This window comes from Sceloporus occidentalis, unplaced genomic scaffold, assembly GCF_023333645.1.
Source record: "Sceloporus occidentalis isolate IW3139 unplaced genomic scaffold, rSceOcc1.0.p SCAF_499, whole genome shotgun sequence".
In the NCBI taxonomy this organism is placed as follows: domain Eukaryota; kingdom Metazoa; phylum Chordata; class Lepidosauria; order Squamata; family Phrynosomatidae; genus Sceloporus; species Sceloporus occidentalis.
Window position 1 is genome coordinate 31,687 of NW_028317479.1, and position 20,814 is coordinate 52,500.

The window sequence follows — 20,814 nt, forward strand, 5'->3', positions numbered from 1 at the left end:
TCATGGAGCCGGATTGATTGGCAGGACGCCCTCCACAACTCAATTAGCCCCACGGGGGGCCGCATTACAAGCACTTTACAGCCTTTGTGACGGGGAGCCCAGCATTATTTTAAAGACCCAAATTGGAATCCGTGGAGTCTTAATGCGCGGCAATCGATGTCTATGATACAATAGGCCACGGGGAGAGGAAACCACCTCCCGCCGCCACTCACACGCCTCCCGCCACCACTCACACGCCTCCCGCCGCCTCGCGCACGCCTTATGGATCGCAGTAAATGGGATATTTCAGGAACTGCGGGAAACGTTACGCTTACCCAGCACTTTCCTTTCCTATACACGGGGCATGCACACGCACCACAGCGTGACACGGAACATCACGCTACACACAGTGCATGCACACACACCGCAGCTACACGCAGAACATCACGCTACACACAGCACATGCACACGTACCACAACATGACACGGAACATCACGCTACACACAGCACATGCACACGTACCACAACATGACACGGAACATCACGCTACACACAGCACATGCACACGTACCACACCAAAATTCACACAATGGCGTCACCAGCGCGTGTCGTTATGGCGTTGCCGTGTTGCCAGAATTGTAGATTTTTCTGTAAAACGGGTTTAAAGAGAAATGATTTGTGATAAATGTAATTTTCTAGAAGTTATGGGAACGCAGAATTCCGTCCTATAGGGTTTCCTCCAATGAATGATTGGAATATTTGTAATGAAAGCTTAGGACGTGTTCCCGAACACGCGTGTCACGTTGTCACATTCTACGTGTTTTAGGACTCAGTAAAGATGACGTCGAGGGATCCTCCCGAGGAACAGAAACCGGAAGCAAAAAATGAAGGAGCTGGGAAGAGAGGAGAAAGTGACCCCAAAACATCCATCATGGCGTCCGATGGGAGCGCGCCCACAACCCGATATTCCCAAAATAAGGCGGACTTCGCTCCCGGCCTCCCGCGTGACGAGCTTCCGGAAGCTGCTTCCGCTGTGACATCCACTGCTGGAAACATTCATCCCCGTGGAGATTTGCGGGGTTTTAATTTTAATTCTGGAGACTGTCCCCCGAGCTTCCAACGAGTCAACGAGGAGCGTTACCTTTCCAAACGCAACGGCGACCCCCTGAAAACTGCCCCCGAAGGGGATCCACGCGGCTCGGGGTAAGAAGACAGGGCGGCGTTTTCCAGAATTACCGAATTTTAGTCTCCTTCACAGAAATAAAGGGTTTGAGGAAAACTTAGAAATGGAAGAGAGTAGGGGGGGTCCCAAGGTCAATAGTGACGTGAAAGGGCAAGAAGTGTTTTTTTATGCAACTTATTACCACCTCATTACCAACATACCCAACATCCATAGCCCGGATTATTATAGGTTATACGATGCGCGTCCGCCCTGAACGTTAAATTATTATTTTTCCACGAAGGTCTCCGTTCATCCTCCACGACTGAGCCGTTTTATTTACCCATTTCCTGGAATAATGACGGCGATCTGTGTAAGAATAATGTTTATGAGCGGAGAATACGGCCTCGCTATAACCGGCCGTCCTGCAGCGTAACGGCCGCCGGGGGTCTCGGTTTAGGAGGGGCATCTCCTGCGTTTCTCTGAATGGGTTGATTGGCTCTTCATTGATGGTTGATGTCGGTTGCCAAACCTGTTTCACCTTCTGCTTCTGAAATATGTGAACTGCGTTGGGGTCTTAACACAAAGCTTGTGTTTTGTTTTAAAGGGAATTCCAGATTCATCGACCAAATCCGGTTCCGCACTTATTTTCCACGGGAAGAGGTGAAGTTGGAAGCCTTGGCCTGTCGGAGGAGCAGCTCATCCTCCAAGGACACTTCCTCGTGGATAAAAGTGAGTTTCCCTTCACGCCGTTCAGCGGGGAATTACATCCGACATCCGCACCGGAACAGAACTCCGAAACAGGCAGCGACGCGACTTCCGAGCCTCGTCAGCAGAGACGGGACCGGAATCACCCGGCGGACGGAGCGCAGAGAAAGGTGGGTGTAGGAAGGACGGGGGGGGATGTCTTCTAATCACACAACAAGCCGACATCACGTCGGTCCCCGGTGCCTCCTCCCGGTGTCAGGGCCGGAACGGGGGGCATCATATGTTAGTCGTAACAATCACAGAACAATCCGGGGGGAGGGCTGGTATCATTGAGCCTGGGGGGCAAGTTTCTCAGATGCCTCCAAGAGGAGTACATCATTGGGGCATCCAGGGCTGTCCCCACTACTGATCAAATACTCATGTTTAGTTTTCTAGGACTTATGTGTTTCTCAGAGACAGATGGACGCTCCTTTTTGGGTTTACCTGCCCGGAGTTTAATATTTGACTGATTTGCCCTATGGAGGGCAGTTAATGCCACCACAGGGGCTCCTCTCACTTTGTTTCAGTAAGTGACTGTTTAGCGGATCCGGAACATTTGTATCTTGTGAGTCTAGATCAGCGGGTTCCCCTGGGTTTCAGCTCATGTCCGCAGTTCTCGATCACGCTTTATGTGCAAATGCCCCGTCTTACCCTTATTGCCCCTTTGTTGGAGTCGGGATGGCGCAAACATCACATCTTGAGATAATTGCTGTGTTATCAGGGACGCGGCGAAGGTGTTTTCACGGATCCCATTACCGTACACTCCACACGAGCCGGGCTGACAATGTACTTCTCTGCCGAGGGCACTTGGGAGAAGGTGAGAAACCTGACGAGATGCTGTTTGCAGAGCACCAAGTACACTTACAGACACAAAGAAGGCAGCAGCCCGAGGCCCGACGGACCGGTGTCCGCAGCAAACGCTCGCCTGTCGCTTACGGGAAAGTTTTACAGATTATTCGGGGTTTTTTGTGTAAATTCTGACATATTTAAGCATTCTTAGAATTAACACGTATGTAAAAAAACATCAGTAACACGGCAGCGTTTGTGAGACCGTAATATTTCCTCCCCGGTCGCAGCCATTATGTTCCTGGCTGGAAAATGATTCTAACAACTCTAAGTACGCATATCCGTCTCCAGCTGGAAGCGGCTCGGCAACCAAATTACCCCTATTAGCTCCTCGACGATCTGGGTACAAAGTGAAGACGGAGCTGGAAATGAGGGGCCGGCAGCGGCTCGAGTGCTCAGACACGCCGCTCATTTTCTGCTACCAAGTACCCGGGAGATTAGAGACGGGGAGCGGCTCCTCCGGTAATGTCACCGAAACACACGCCGCAGGATTACAATTACCGGATAATGTGTTAACCCCGCGAGCGCCAGCGCGGCCAGATACCGGCAGGGGACTTTAGGACTCTGGACACGTCTTTGGTCCGGTCTGTAGACCACGTCATTAAGAGCCGGACCCTAATCCGTGACCTCTGCCCCGGCGCTGGGGTCAGCAGCGACGGCCATGAGCCTTCGGTCTGTCTGGGGAGAATAGACCCGCTTCGAGCCGCGTGAGGCCAGGCGGATGTGGGAAGAGCCTGGCAAGATCGGCCATCATCGTAACGTGAGGCATATCATTTAATGACCGGGCAGCTGTGGTCCCATTAGGACCCTTTCCGCTCACTGTGGCCCCCGCGGACTGTGAATTACATGTCGGCCCGGGGTCTATCTGGCACCGCGTGGAACCCAAACCAAGCCCAAGAGGACCCGGCTAGGAGCAGAGCTGGTACCACCTATGGGGCATTAATGCAAATGGGGCATCTAGGTGAAGAGTTAAGACATGGAGGTGGAGGAACGGGGCTGATCTCCTGAACGTTCTTTTTATCTGTAAATATCTGCCCTCCTCACAAAAATCCAATACTTCATTATTGCTCCACAATGCGCCAATTCCCGCCGTGTTAGAGTCGCTTTCTGATCCCTTTGATGAGCTCTAATCACCCCTCTTTGGTCCGGAGAGAGGTGAATAAACCTAATGAAAGGATCAGAGAGGAGCAATTCCACCAACCGGGAGTAAATGTGAGGGTGTGATGGCGGCCGCACTCCAGGGACGGACCTCAAAGCCCCCAAATAACCAATTACCATGGCACTTATCGCTTCCCGAAAACAATGAATTAATACGTTAACCCTAACGGCGCCATGAGGGGTTATTTATTATTTACCCCGCCGAGCGGCTCGTTCCTCTACAACCGCAATTAGTTTCTACTACATCTCAAAGGCTTATTCCCCGTTATCTCTGACAATAATTTTTATATAAAACAGATTTAGCTTTGTTTCCATTTATCTCGACCCCTCTGTTTACCCCCCCGCTGCGCTGTACGCGGGAGCTGCCATCTTGCTGCCCCGTCACAGGGTATAAATCTCCCCATCGCCCTGAGGTATCTGTGATAATAGCGTTACGGAGGGACCTGCGCGGCGGGAAACAATCTCTAGCGCTAGAGGCTCACGCGCCGTCCGCTAAAACAACGCGGGGAGAGAACAGGAAGCGGCTTCCAACTTCCTGCTCAGGCTGACAGAGGAAGAGAACAGAAAGCGGCTTCCAACTTCCTGCTCGGGCTGACGGGAGAATTCTGATACAGTCTGCACTGAGGGATCATGGGAAATGGAGGGGAATTTACATTAAATATGCTGGCTGTGGCTTTATTATTATTACTATTAGTATCTTATTACTATTATTATTACCATTATTATTACTATTAGTATCTTATTACTATTATTATTTCTATTATTATTACTATTAGTATCTTATTACTATTATTATTACTATACATATTATTACTATTAGTTTTATTACTTTTCGTATTACTGTTATTATCGTTACTGTTAATATTACTATAAATATTATTCTTATTGTTACTATTTTTATTACTATTATTACTATACTTATTATTATTACTATTATTATAGTTACTATTATTACTACTATAAATATTATTCTTTTTATTACTTTTCCTATTACTATTATTATCGTTACTGTTATTATTATTACTGCAGAATAAATGATATTCTCCACTGTTTAAATGAAATCACCGTATCAATATTTCAGTAAACCAAGCGTTTTAGTTTTATAACTTAATATTTAATGAATGACCCTTTACGGCATTAAACAATCACACATTAAACAAATGCACCTACTCTGAGCCGCCGTCGATACTATTTAGGCAGAAATCTGCTATTATCCGCGGCCGGCGTTCGGTCTCTGCAGGGAAACCTCGGCTTTGTTTGCTAATCCACTTGTCATTCGGTTTGGTTATTGATTTGGATCTCGGCCGCCGGCCGCGGTTCAGGCTTTTTTGTTTCACATCAGAAAATGTTGCTGCCGTTGAATGGATTTCTTGTTAAACGCGGTTGTAGATTTTCCGCACTCTATTAATTTACAGCCGTGTTTATCTGGAATTCACAGAAAAAAAACACCTATTCTTTTACTTAAATAAATACCCAGATAACTCATAACAGAACCCCAAAAAACAGAGAAACGCGTTACTTCCACCAAATGTTCTATTTTGTGACAATAAATAATACTGAAAATGAGATATAGACATTTATAAAAAAAATGTGATTTCCAACGAATACGAGAAGAAATCATTCATTTCCCCGTCTTCCTTACGGCTGTCTGTAAAAAAAAAACCAAAATTTTTGCTTCGTTTTCAAAATGTCTGTTTTTTACGGTAAATATTAAATTTAAATGATCGCTAATATTTTTTAATTTTCTGAAATCTTCCAAACCGTACAGCTTAATGTAAATTTTTGTAGCATTTAATATTATTGAAATGCCTCCTGTATTTTTGGGTCATTTTTCACCCTTTTGTTTAGAAATGTATTGTCCGAGTGGTTGTGAGAAATGCCCAGGAAATTAATACTGTCCTCCCATAAGGGGTTAATAGCCCTCAGCGCCAAACGGCCGAATCGGTTCTGAGGAGCCCTACGTGAAGAGATACGCTGCGGCGGAGTAAATAATTTAATATTTTAATGTTAATCATTTTTTTTAATTTTTTTTTAGAGGTCAATTAATTTCTTAAAGCAGGAGGTGAAACTCGGGGGGATCGGCCCCAATTATAAAGTCAGCAAAGAAAAAGTAAGTTTAACCGATCGGCAGCTGCCTGAAACAAATCATCCACCTGCGGCTATCAGTCGCCGGGGGGGGGTCAGGGCCTCTCACCCTGTATAACAAAATGCCCCGGTTATGCAGTTATATGAAAGAATTGGGGCTTCAAACCTAAAAAACTCTTTCGCTCCCAATTGTATTTTATTCTCATAGATGTCGGAGTCCTTTCTGCGTTTTACAGCCAAACTCAGCCTTCTGTCTCTTTTAGCTCCTCCCCTGGCTGCCTCTACTGAAAACAGGAAGCGTTCCTACATCCACTTCCTGCACGCGCTCAGTAGCGGCAGCCAGTCACATGGGGGTTCGGACAGAATATATGGGAACTCCCGAGGTATTAAAGCGCCAGTTCTCCGGGTTACTGGAGAAAATCTCTCCGTTTATTCGCGTCCCACTCCCTGTCCATTTCCCCTCTTGCCCCATAGGGTAGAGGAAGTAAAGAATGCCCACACCTTTTTGCATGCAGCATAAAGCAGCCTCTGGGTGAAGTAAAACTTCCTTATATCACATGTAACCGTCTCGTTATCACAAAACCTGACTGCTCCACATTTAGCAGTTTGCCCCCGAATTGCCCCGGATTTATCTGCTCCCAGCCGTGACGGTTACTTCATCTTTCTGCCATAAAGTGAGCTTTATTGTTTTATATGATACTTGAGAAATTGTTATTTTTATCTTTTTCCAGGAAGAACAATTGCGACAACAAAAAGAGTACGCGAAACTGATCCACGAGCGCAACAAGAACAGCATCATTCCGCAGCTTCCCGAAATCCCCGTCCAATCAAAGGAGAGAAATAAATGCCCCAGAGAAAAGGTATGAGACATTATAAAATAATAAAAAGAAATAAAACCCGTCACGGGGATGTGATGCGTCTTCACCCCAAGCCGGATCATCTCTCTTTATTCAGCTGAATATTCATTTATATTTCTAGAATCAGATTAAATAGAAGTTTCCATAAATCTCCTTTTTTTCTTTTTCACCCCGGTTGTAGTTTTTGCCCCATAATATAAAGTTTTCAGGCAGCTGCATATCAGCCATTTGTATGATTCTCGCTCTGTTATCTGACCTCCAATCTACTAAACACCCCAACTCCTTATCATACTGCCTGTGGGAGCAATAGAATGACTCAGTCTGACTAATAAAAGTATATGGAGGAACGGACTTCATTAGCATTGCCATAAAGCATCAGCTCAGTGTGGTATCACATAACTGACAGCAACGGCGGCTCCAGATCTGCAGATAAAGAGAGTTTTGGGGCAAAATTAGAAAAAAACTGTTTTTTGTCACCGACCGACATTACTGTATACAGTGCTGGAGGTATATATTACTGTATACAGCGCTGGGGGGTTATATTACTGTATACAGCGCTGGGGGTTATTACTGTATACAGCGCTGGGGGGTTATATTACTGTATACAGCGCTGGGGGTTATATTACTGTATACAGCGCTGGGGGGTTATATTACTGTATACAGCACTGGGGGTAATATTACTCTATACAGCGCTGGGGGGGTTATTGTTCATTTGTAACATGTCGTTTCTTGCAGGGTCTGGAATATGCCAAGAACGTCCCCAAACCGCAGTCTTCGCCCAAATCATCCAACCAAACGGCGAAAGAAGAAAATCCGCAGTTTCCTGTTTATCCCGAAAACTTTTCTCCGCAACTCAAACTTTTACAAGATTTACAACTGAGACACGAAAGGGAGAAGGCCGCGGTGGCCGCTCTCAGCGCGCTGCATATCATATAATGTGTTCAGATATATGGGATGTACATGAAGCTGGGTTTAGTTGGACTGACTGAGTATATGTGATGTCACTGATGTCCAGTGCACAGAGTATGTGTGATGTCACTGATGTCTCATGCACAGAGTATGTGTGATGTCACTGATGTCTCATGCACAGAGTATGTGTGATGTCACTGATGTCTCATGCACAGAGTATGTGTGATGTCACTGATGTCTCATGCACAGAGTATGTGTGATGTCACTGATGTCTCATGCACACTGTCTCCCGGCGAGGCAGTAACGCTATCGGTTCTTTTAATGGTTCGATTGAAACGCGTCTCCTGTGAAAGTCGCTAATTGGTCACATTTCAGTCTCAATGCTGTTTCCAAATCAAATAAAATGAAGAATAAAACAAACAGAAAGTTTTTAACAAATAAAAAGCTGCGGCCGCAATATTTCTACATAATGAAAAGTATAATATTTATATATAATGAAGGTATAATATTTATAATAAAAAGTATAATATTTATATATAATGAAAAGTATAATATTTATATATAATGAAGGTATAATATTTATATATAATGAAAAGTACAATATTTATATATATAATGAAAGGTATAATATTTATATATAATGAAAGGTATAATATTTATATATAATGAAAAGTATAATATTTATATATAATGAAGGTATAATATTTATATATAATGAAAGGTATAATATTTATATATAATGAAAGGTATAATATTTATATATAATGAAAAGTATAATATTTATATATAATGAAGGTATAATATTTAATATTATTTATATATAATGAAGGTATAATATTGTTATATAATGAAGGTATAATATTTATATATAATGAAGGTATAATATTTATATATAATGAAAAGTATAATATTTATATATAATGAAAGGTATAATATTTATATATAATGAAAGGTATAATATTTATATATACTGAAGGTATAATATTTTTATATAATGAAGGTATAATATTTATATATAATGAAGGTATAATATTTATATATAATGAAAAGTATAATATTTATATATAATGAAAGGTATAATATTTATATATAATGAAGGTATAATATTTTTATATAATGAAGGTATAATATTTATATATAATGAAGGTATAATATTTATATATAATGAAAAGTATAATATTTATATATAATGAAAGGTATAATATTTATATATAATGAAAAGTATAATATTTATATATAATGAAAGGTATAATATTTATATATAATGAAGGTATAATATTTATATATAATGAAGGTATAATATTTTTATATAATGAAGGTATAATATTTAGATATAATGAAGGTATAATATTTATATATAATAAAAAGTATAATATTTATATATAATGAAAAGTATAATATTTATATATAATGAAGGTATAATATTTATATATAATGAAAAGTACAATATTTATATATATAATGAAAGGTATAATATTTATATATAATGAAAGGTATAATATTTATATATAATGAAAAGTATAATATTTATATATAATGAAGGTATAATATTTATATATAATGAAGGTATAATATTTATATATAATGAAAGGTATAATATTTATATATAATGAAAAGTATAATATTTATATATAATGAAGGTATAATATTTATATATAATGAAGGTATAATATTTTTATATAATGAAGGTATAATATTTATATATAATGAAGGTATAATATTTATATATAATGAAAAGTATAATATTTATATATAATGAAAGGTATAATATTTATATATAATGAAAAGTATAATATTTATATATAATGAAAGGTATAATATTTATATATAATGAAGGTGTAATATTTATATATAATGAAAGGTATAATATTTATATATAATGAAGGTATAATATTTCTATATAATGAAGGTATAATATTTATATATAATGAAGGTGTAATATTTATATATAATGAAAGGTATAATATTTATATATAATGAAGGTATAATATTTATATATTATGAAAAGTATAATATTTATATATTATGAAAGGTATAATATTTATATATAATGAAAAGTATAATATTTATATATAATGAAAGGTATTCGACACGCATTAAGAATTTTATCTGAAATCTGGAAATTGGTGTTTTGTGATCAAGGTCTGTCTTTAGAGTCTGGAATCTTAAGGCCTCTCAGCCGGTTTTGCATTTTTTTTAGAATTTAAATATTCTGGAATAAAATGCAAATATTTCCTGCAATCAGCAGCAAAGGCTGATATCTAAGAGGCAGAACTCACAGGTCGCGCGCGAAAACCAGCCGACTATTTATATCTCATCTAATTCTGATAGTTAATAGAAAACAGAAAATAATATTATTGCGAGAGCCTAGTAATTGCCTCAAATTGTTAATGGCCTAATTTTAAATTGCCGTTCTGGTCGCAACGCAGCACTTAGACGGTAATTGAGTCCTGTTGCTTTGCAGCCATTTAAGCGACGCGTTGGAAACTGCTTTTTAATCCTGTGTCGGCGGGAGTTTGCGCCTCCCGGGGTTAATGCAATATACATCAGCAATTAACGGTTACAAGTCGCCGGCTGGCGGCCCGCGATGCGAGCGGCCCGGTCACAGCGGGCCTTTTACCGGCCTTTTATTCGGCTTCTGCTTAGAACGTTACGGCTCGAGATGCCGCAGGAAGCTTCTTTACGTCGCTCGCCATCGCTTACATTAGTGAGAAAAATGAAATAATAACGAGATGCCCTTTTCATTCTGTTTTTTTGGGGTTGTTTGAGGCAAATTTAAATTGAAATGTAATGTTTACAAAGTCGGCAAAATGTTTCCATTTCCTTCCAAGCAGTTACTTTCAAATCTTAAGGTTTTAATTTTATAAAAGGTTTTATTTTGTAAGATTACATTTGGCCGAGCGAACAAATTCCCCCAAATAACGGCATTGAACTATACATTATCCGGGGCATCTCACTGATTTATCTATACATTATCCGGGGCATCTCACTGATTTATCTATACATTATCCGGGGCATCTCACTGATTTATCTATACATTATCCGTGGTATCTCACTGATTTATCTATCCATTATACAGGGAGCCGGTCACTGATTTATCTATCCATTATACAGGGAGCCGGTCACTGATTTATCTATCCATTATACAGGGAGCCGGTCACTGATTTATCTATACATTATACAGGGAGCCGGTCACTGATTTATCTATCCATTATACAGGGAGCCGGTCACTGATTTATCTATACATTATACAGGGAGCCGGTCACTGATTTATCTATACATTATACAGGGAGCCGGTCACTGATTTATCTATACATTATACAGGGGCCGGTCACTGATTTATCTATACATTATACAGGGAGCCGGTCACTGAATTATCTATACATTATACAGGGGCCGGTCACTGATTTATCTATACATTATACAGGGGGCCGGTCACTGATTTATCTATACATTATACAGGGGCCGGTCACTGATTTATCTATACATTATACAGGGGCCGGTCACTGATTTATCTATACATTATACAGGGGCCGGTCACTGATTTATCTATACATTATACAGGGGCCGGTCACTGATTTATCTATACATTATACAGGGAGCCGGTCACTGATTTATCTATACATTATACAGGGAGCCGGTCACTGATTTATCTATACATTATACAGGAGCCGGTCACTGATTTATCTATACATTATACAGGGGGCCGGTCACTGATTTATCTATACATTATCCGGGGCCACACTGGGAGTATGCAAATAGGTATAAAAGTTTTCCGTTCGCCGCCGATGCTGTCGGTGGAAATCATGACATGTTCGCCATTAATCATTATCACGTAGTTCCAATCAGAGCGGTCCGGAGGAAATGTATAAATAGTGCGTCTGTTTGGGGTTAATCGTATATAATAACAGACATTTATTCACTTATTTACGTGTCGCACACGCTGACCCTTAAAATAATTAACATGAATATTAAGCCGCATCAAACAATATAAAACAAAAAAGTCTATTAACACACGCTGGACCCGACGCATTTAACAGACGGCTATTGAAACGATGTCTGAAAGGAGCCATTCATCTGCAGTATTTGTCACAATATGTAAATATCTCCAAATCCCCCTTTATAACAAACCTTTTAATTGAAACATATGATCCTGAACGAGACGTATTATTAAACGGGGACCCGGAATGAAAGGGGCAAAGGTGACCAATTAAGAAATTAAGTATTTTGCTACACATGGGAGCCAGCGCGTTTATTGCAATAATAGCCGAATCAGCTCATTTTCACAGATCCGCTGCCCACTTTAACCCCGTCCTCAGATCAAAGCGAACGCGTCTGCGTCTGTTTGCCGAGCAGAAAGGATGCTTTGGGCTCCTTAATGTGTTTTGGTTAAATGAATTCTATGGATGGCAAAATAATAGCCCAGAAAGAGGATCGTCTGAAAGGCACGATTCCTCATTAATTCAAAGGGCCAATATTCATTACGCCTCACATCTGGGGCTAAATCCTAAAAAAAGGGACTCATCAAAGGGACATGAATGGGTTAAATTGAGCTGATGATTTAATTAAAATGTGAGATGCGAGTAAGTGGCTGATATCGGTCTAAAGACTTCATTAAAAATCACTGGCGGGACGGCGGGCGCTCGTTTTCCCTGAAACCAACAGGTTTAGGGCTCTTCATGAAGGCAAATAAATAAATTAACGATTCCGCGCTTGTGACGATGTCAGCCATCAGTCCTCATTATCTCGAGTTATATCATTATGGTGTCAAATTAGGCACAGAAAAACATAGTTTGGATTTGCTTAACACTTCAACATTTTTTAGTTTTTTTTTTATTGAGATATTTTTAAAGAGGTGGGGAGATGAATCGATTCAGAGCTTCGGGGGTCCAGCAAGATGGGAACTCTATGAAGATCTTTTTATATGATAAGATATAAAGTTTTATATTTAAACATTGAACAAATAAATAAACTTTTCTTTGAGAGTTAAACATTTTTGAATAATTTGGTCATATTGTGGGGAGATGCAGCGAGATACCCGATGCACCCAGATAATTGGGGTCCGCAGTGTTATCTGGGGGTGTATTATGTGCTAATATATGGAATATGAGGGGTAGACACAGTGTGAGTCACTATAATTCTCAGGTTTCTAAGATACAGTGCCGCAGCATTTGATGGCCGACGGTCTTAAAGTGTAATAATAATAATAGTAATAATAATAATAATAGTAATAATAATAGTAATAATAATAGTAATAATAATAATAGTAATAGTAATAATAATAGTAATAATAATAATAAGTGATGTTGTTTTTTATTTTTGTTTCGAGAAATTGGAAAAAGGGTCGTATTCAAGAACAATAAAATGTTTGTGTTAATAATGACCCTTAATAAGGGAATCCTGAAAAGCCAATGATTTACTGATCTTAACACTTTCCGCACCCTGCAGTTATCTGGATGTAGATTTCAAAGCCATTTCTCGCCACTCGACAGATTTCTCTGTGATTATTTCAAGGGCGCGAAATGACACCATTTAGTTACCGAGAGCTCAATGATGTGACAGCCACTAACAGGAGCGAGACCTCAGCCCCATCACTACGAGCCACAAAGACACCCAAATCGTCTCTCCACATAATTGGCGGCTGTAATTGAGGCTCTCGGTCTGCGACTCCGGGACGGACTCGGCTTTTGTGCAGAAAATAAAGAGAACCTAAAAACCTACAGACTAGAAAAATAATTCCTCCTAAAGTGTACAGAATTTACCCCGGGGCAAATATCAGACCACTATGGGGGTCAAGAAATGGATTAAATAATGTGTATAATTCTCTGATACAGAGCGGTGCCTGCAAGGGTATATAAAATAATAAAATGCTATGTGAGAGGGAGTACCTCCCAAGTGTCCCTGTTTAGTTTTACCAGTCCCTCTCCCAAACCCCTGTGCTCCTGGATTGTACCCCTCTCTCCTCCCCTGATGCCCCTCTTTCCGCCCCTATCTTCCTCTCCCCTCCCCTGATGCCCCTCTTTTCTAGGGGCTCAGAATGTTTGTTGGGCGTATAGGAACGGGCTGAGATGGTTACCCTGGCAGGATTTTCTTGCCTCTCCGTGGATATCGGGGTGATTCTCCTGCCCCATCTGTCTTACTCCCCGAGGAATTTCATTTCCATCTGCTCTAAGTCTCGGTATTTCCATTCTAATTCTGTTTACATCATTCTGATGACCTCATGTCATCGTTTTATTGGGTTTGTTCGAGTGGTTTACTCACACGTCAGATTTTTTCTGCCATCCACCAATTGTTCTTTGTTTTCCTTCTCTTTCGTTCATTTGGAATGTAACTAAATAACCGATTTAATTACTTAATGTATTACAATGTACATTAAATAAATAAATAAATAATTGTAACATTACGTGTCTATGTCCTGGTAATGATTTGGGCGTCTCTATATGCTGTGCTTTATATTTTGCAGTAAATTATGTCATCCTATTGTATATCTTTCCATGATTGTTGGAATAGATTTGTATTCTCTTCTTGTAAACCATGATTGCTAAGCCTGGTGTATGTTATTGCACTTTTTATGATGATCATGTAACACATATGTAACATCCAGTGTTATACGTGTAAATGGAGAATTGAGTCAGAATGTTTGCTGGGTATGAGGGTATCACAGGGTTATAAAGTCACGATAATGTGTATAGAAACAGCAGGAAACAGCTTTATAAACTAAACAGGTAAATAAAATCAGGATAGAGACGGGCAGAGGGATGGATTTACTAAACAGTGAGTTGAATGTGAGCGAGGTTGTTAGCGATGTGTTTGTAGGGCACAATATGCAGAACTTCATCCTCTAGATTGTAAGCTTGTGAGCCCAGCCGCTGCATAAGTTGTTGGTGCCATAAAAATAAGAGTTATATAATAATAATAATAATGATAATAATAATAATTAATAATAATTAACAATAATAAGTTTCACCCTCATTTAATAGAATTAAGTAATAGTAAACCAACATTAATTATAGGTGTGTGACAATCTAAAGGGGGGTAATGAAATGTGTAAGAGCAATGTGTGTGTATAAATGTGTGTAAGATCTGTGTATGTGTATACATGTATGTAAGAAATGTGTTTATACGTGTGTCAGAGTAATGCGTGTGTATCCATGTGTTTGTGTAAGACTAATTTGTATAAATCTGTGTAACGGCAATGTGCGTGCATACATATGGGTTTGTAATAGAGAGTAGGAGCAGTGTGTGTGTATGAATGTGTGTAAGAGCAGTGTGTGTGTATGAATGTGTGTAAGAGCGGTGTGTGTGTATACATGAGTATGTAAGAGCGGTGTGTGTGTATGAATGTGTGCAAGAGCGGTGCGTGTTTATACATGTGTGCATACAGGGGCTAATGGGAGATATCTATATATAATAATATAATCCGTGTGGCATTAGTAGATCCTTGGTGTTCAGATATCCACAATTAACAATTAAAAAGACAATAATAATAATAATAATAATAATAGTATTAATCCTCAGCATCATAATAAAGTTTTTTTGTTAAATGTGTGCATTCTATGTGATATTTATTCTGTTTATATTCAGCTTTGTGCAAATAAACACAATATGAATTTTAAAACTCAGTAAGAAATCCGAAACACCTTGAAATTAATGTTGCCAGTAGCAACCCAGAGAAAAAGAAACCTTGTGGTCAAAATTAAAATAAAGAGTCACGTGACACAGAAAGAGAAACATATAATAAAATAATAACACATTAAAATAATCAGGGTGATTCTGGGAGTGATGGGAGTGATAGAGATGAGGGGTGCTTGGATGCATCCATTAAAAAATCCAAAATGCTATAAAGGGGTAAAGATGGATAAGGATTTTATGGAAGCTGTGTGAATATTTATCCATTTATTTATTATTCCATCTGAAAGCAGGATATCATATGGGATTAAAAATAAATCTATTCTGAATAACCCCAGCGTTTGTCTAATGGGGGGTAATAATATATAATATTAACACTACTACAACTACTACTACTACTACTATATAATACTACTAATAATATTAATACTACTACAATTACTCCTATATAATACTAAAGAAAATATTAATACTACTACTAATATATTATACTAATAGTAATATTACTACTACTACTACTACTACTACTTCTACTATCTAATACCAATATTACTACTACTAACAATAATAAATAATACCAATAATAATATTAATACTACTACAACTACTACTATATAATACCAATAATAATATTAATACTACTAATGATAATATTAATACTACTACTAATATATAATACCAATAATAATACTAATACTACTACTATATAATACTACTACTACTACTACTACTACTATATAATACTAATAATAATATTAATACTACTACTACTATATAATACTAATAATATTAATACTAATACTACTATATAATACTAATAACAATGTTAATACTACTACTATATAATACTAATAATATTAATACTACTACTATATAATACTAATAATATTACTACTACTACTGTATAATACTAATAGTAATATACTACTACTACTACTACTACTACTCATAAAAATAATCATAATTTATAATACTAATAATAATTTTAATACTACTACTACTACTACTACTACTACTAATAATAATAATAATAGACAGTGATGATTATTATAAATAAATACCAAAAATTACCTTGCATTAAATTACCAAAATGTGATTGTGTAGAAGAATTTATTAGAAGAGAGATAGATAGATCTTTGGAGGTGTGTGGGGGGGGGGGGGCGAGAGACAGACACCAGTCTAACCATTAAAAGGAGAAAAAGCTCCTACATAAATCAAGAAGAGATTTTACCCCTTATCAATAAATAAATACATCTTACCCCTTACCAATAAATACATCTTACCCCTTACCAATAAATAAATATATTTCCCCTTATCAAAAAATATTTCTTACACATTATCAATAAATTATTCTTACCCCTTACCAATAAATAAATACATCTTACCCCTTACCAATAAATACATCTTAGCCCTTACCAATAAATATATCTTACCCCTTACCAATAAATACATCTTACCCCTTACCAATAAATACATCTTAGCCCTTATCAATAAATATATCTTACCCCTTACCAATAAATAAATAAATACATATTACCCCTTATCAATAAATATATATTACCCCTTACCAATAAATAAATACATATTACACCTTATCAATAAATATATCTTACCCCTTACCAATAAATACATCTTACCCCTTACCAATAAATATATCTTACCCCTTACCAATAAATAAATACATCTTACCCCTTATCAATAAATACATCTTAGCCCTTACCAATAAATAAATACATCTTACCCCTTACCAATAAATAAATATCTTGCCCCTTATCAATGGATTACCATTTATCCATAAATCTCTGCTTTGAAGAAATCGCTTCTTGCGGGAGAAATAGTTTTTTTCTTAAAACAATAGCCAAATAATGTGATCAAATCAAATAAAATGATTCCGGTCACCGATAATAATATCAGCTACAGACCGAATTCCTGCGGTAAAAATACCAAGCGGCTCCTGAAATGATAATAATAATAATAACAACAACAACAACAACGATAACAACAACAATAAGAAGAATAACGTGTAAATATTGACATTTAAATATAAATAATAATATTTATAACAATAACAACAACAATAATAACATATAAATATTGATATAATAATATCAATAATAATAATAATAATCTGTGAATCCTTTTCTGGATGTCACGTCATTATTTCCTCCCGATTCCGGCAGGACCCGTTTAATTAGAAGCAAAAAAAGATGAATTTATACATATTTATACTTTTCTTGCAAGTATTTGATATTCTTTGTAATTTTGACCTCATTTTACTATTCTGTGAAGCTCAGAAATTCACTCGGGTTTTTCGATCCAAAATATATTTATTTAATTCGATGCATTTACATAAAATCATATGAAACCGACTCAAATCATTTGACGGGAATTGGTGGTCAGATTTATGAACGGAAACCTTTCACCTGAGGACAAGAATTCGGCGTTTGAGAGAAATGAAGAGATTTCATGCAGAATTTGATAATTTAGATAACAAAAACTTGATATATCGGAACCAGATATTTATTTTTGGGGATAATTTTTCTCTCGGCGCACAAACCGCTAAAAAACCGGCGAGGCGAGTAAAAAAATATAAAGAAACGAATAAAGGTCAGAATTAACGGGTAAAATAAACATTTTATGAATGAACGGACAGAGAATTATTATCACTGAAATGAATGAATAATCAGTAATCAGATCGCGGACGGGGAGACCCAAATAAATCTTTCATCCGAACCCCGAGAATCCCCGCATTCGTTCATCCCGAATATCGCTTAATGCAGGGGCAGATTCATGAAAATTTACCCCAGGGCTGGTCGGGGTGGAATTAATCTCCAGTAGCCAGTTTTAGATTCAGTTAATGGAGATAAAACTATCTCCCTCCGGTGTAATGTCTCCGTTATCTCTCCGGTGTAATGTCTCCGTTATCTCTATGGTGGAATGTCTCCGTTATCTCTCCGGTGTAATGTCTCCGGATTGAATGTTTCTTGATAAATGAATCTCAAATTCTTAACTTCAGACCCGGATCCCGGGAATGGGCACCGATCCGGGCTTCAGCGGTGCCGAGAAATTCGAAAAAAAACTATTGCGGGTTTACAGAGACTTTTTCGTTTTTTTTCGCCCAAGTTCAATAAACATTTTCCGTTCTAAGTGGAATTACTGAGAAACCTGAGTGAAGCAGCTGTTTACCGACTACCGACTACCGTCTACGGACTGCCGCGTCTGGATATTTCCATATTATTACCCTTCAGAGGGGTATCTGGATAAATTATCGATAAAACGTCTGATCGGAAAAACAGAAATGTACTGATCAGTAATCGATGTATCGGTTTTTCGGGCTGCACCGAACGGCGATAAAGAGATTTCCATTACATTTATCCGAAATTCCCTCTCTCTGTCTCTCTGTCTGTCTGTCCCTCTGTCTGTCTCTATACTGATGAGATGTAGTTAATGTCACAGATGATTTCACCTCCTTAATACCCCGGGGGCTATCTGATTAAAGACATTTCACGGGGTAATAAATAAACATTTGCATTAAACTGAAGGAATCTCAGCCAGACGGACACCGACTGCCCCAGGAGATGCCCCTGTGGGTGGCAGGTTCTGCGCATACCGAGGGCTCAGATACCGACTCTCATTCGGGTGAGCTGCCCGGGCATTTGGGGGTTTTGTGCCCCCTGAAGCCTCACGGATCGGGGCGAGTTCCAAGAAACCAGGCTTCCCCAAACTGTCACCCCGCCTCATAGCAAGGAAAGGGTTAATGACCCGGAGCTGACACACAGCTGTCCGCCGAGGGCCACTCACTGCCCCACTCGGCTGGGCGAGAGCGGGTGATGTCCAGATACTCGGCACCGCTCTATCAGGGTCCTGTGCCCAGAGCCGCCAGTCTATGTGGTGTGAAGGCGATGAGCCACACCATAAGAATCAGTGCAGTGACTGTCCGGTAAGCGGTAGTTGCCCCGGTCCTGTGACGGGTCCTCGGGGGTCCAAAGGGTTATAACATTTCATCTTCAATAATATCCACGTCATCCTCGGCCTCCTCCCGGAGGAACAGGCTCTGGCCTTTGCCTAGTTCTGCCCCATTTGCGCTCCCCAGTTCGGTGTCGCTGGGGCTGTGGTCGGAGTGGCCCTCGCCGGCTGAGGCTTTCGGGTCCTCCTGGGTCTTTCGCAGCTGCTTCTTGTGCTTCATTCTCCGGTTCTGGAACCAGGTTTTCACCTGAAGGAGACAGAAGAGAAGGTGAAGTAATCCCGCCATTCCGTTACCGAATTATTATCTGAATCCTTTCATACAGAACAGACTGTCCCGACCAGACCGGGGCTCTAACGGGACAGGGGCCGGGCTGAAACGGGACAGGGACACCCGCTAATAACCCCAGGTGACCCCTGACCGGAGGGCCCTTTATTACATAATGGGAAGAACCCCCCCCCCCCTCCGGATAGACAGACAGAGAAACCCCCCGGACGGACGGACGGACAGGCAGGTAGGTGACAGACGGATGGGGGGTACCTGGGTCTCGGAGAGGCTGAGGGCAGTCGCCAGTTCTACCCGCTCCGGGGTGGACAGATACCGCTGCAGCTCGAATCTTTTTTCCAGGCCGGAAAGCTGGGAGTCCGAGAACACGGTCCGGGCCTTCCGCCTCCTGCACAGCTTCCCGGGCAGGTCCGAGTGATGGGGGAACAGGGCAGGGACCGAGAGGCCTGTGGGGCAGGAGCATTAGTCACTGGGGTAATAACCTGCGGGCCGGGGCTTCTGCAAATAGCCGAAACTATACCTCTAATACCTCAGAGCATTACCCCAAACCTCCCAAAACTGCCCCCAGAATACAACCCCAAACCTCCCAAAACTGCCCCCAGAATACAACCCCAAACCTCCCAAAACTGCCCCCAGAATACAACCCCAAACCTCCCAAAACTGCCCCCAGAATACAACCCCAAACCTCCCAAAACTGCCCCCAGAATACAACCCCAAACCTCCCAAAACTACCTCGAGAATACAACCCCAAACCTCCCAAAACTGCCCCCAGAATACAACCCCAAACCTCCCAAAAACTGCCCCCAGAATACAACCCCAAACCTCCCAAAACTGCCCCCAGAATACAACCCCAAACCTCCCAAAACTGCCCCCAGAATACAACCCCAAACCTCCCAAAACTGCCCCCAGAATACAACCCCAAACCTCCCAAAACTGCCCCCAGAATACAACCCCAAACCTCCCAAAACTGCCCCCAGAATACAACCCCAAACCTCCCAAAACTGCCTCTAGAATACAACCCCAAACCTCCCAAAGCTGCCCCCAGAATACAACCCCAAACCTCCCAAAACTGCCCCCAGAATACAACCCCAAACCTCCCAAAACTGCCCCCAGAATACAACCCCAAACCTCCCAAAACTGCCCCCAGAATACAACCGCAAACCTCCCAAAAACTGCCCCCAGAATACAACCCCAA

At 39.9% G+C, this 20,814-nt stretch overlaps 1 protein-coding gene across 1 annotated transcript in view; it reads right to left on the minus strand.

Moving 5' to 3' along the window:
• Positions 1 to 19,361: 19,361 nt before the first annotated feature.
• Positions 19,362 to 20,814, minus strand: part of LOC149271522 (brain-specific homeobox protein homolog) — a 2,906-nt gene continuing 1,453 nt past the window's right edge. Inside the window, exons 2-3 of the mRNA XM_089507363.1 lie at positions 19,875 to 20,065; positions 19,362 to 19,583 (exon numbers count right to left, since the gene is read on the minus strand). Of these exons, the coding sequence (XP_089363489.1) occupies positions 19,362 to 19,583; positions 19,875 to 20,065 (413 nt within the window). The remainder of the gene's footprint in view (positions 19,584 to 19,874; positions 20,066 to 20,814) is intronic.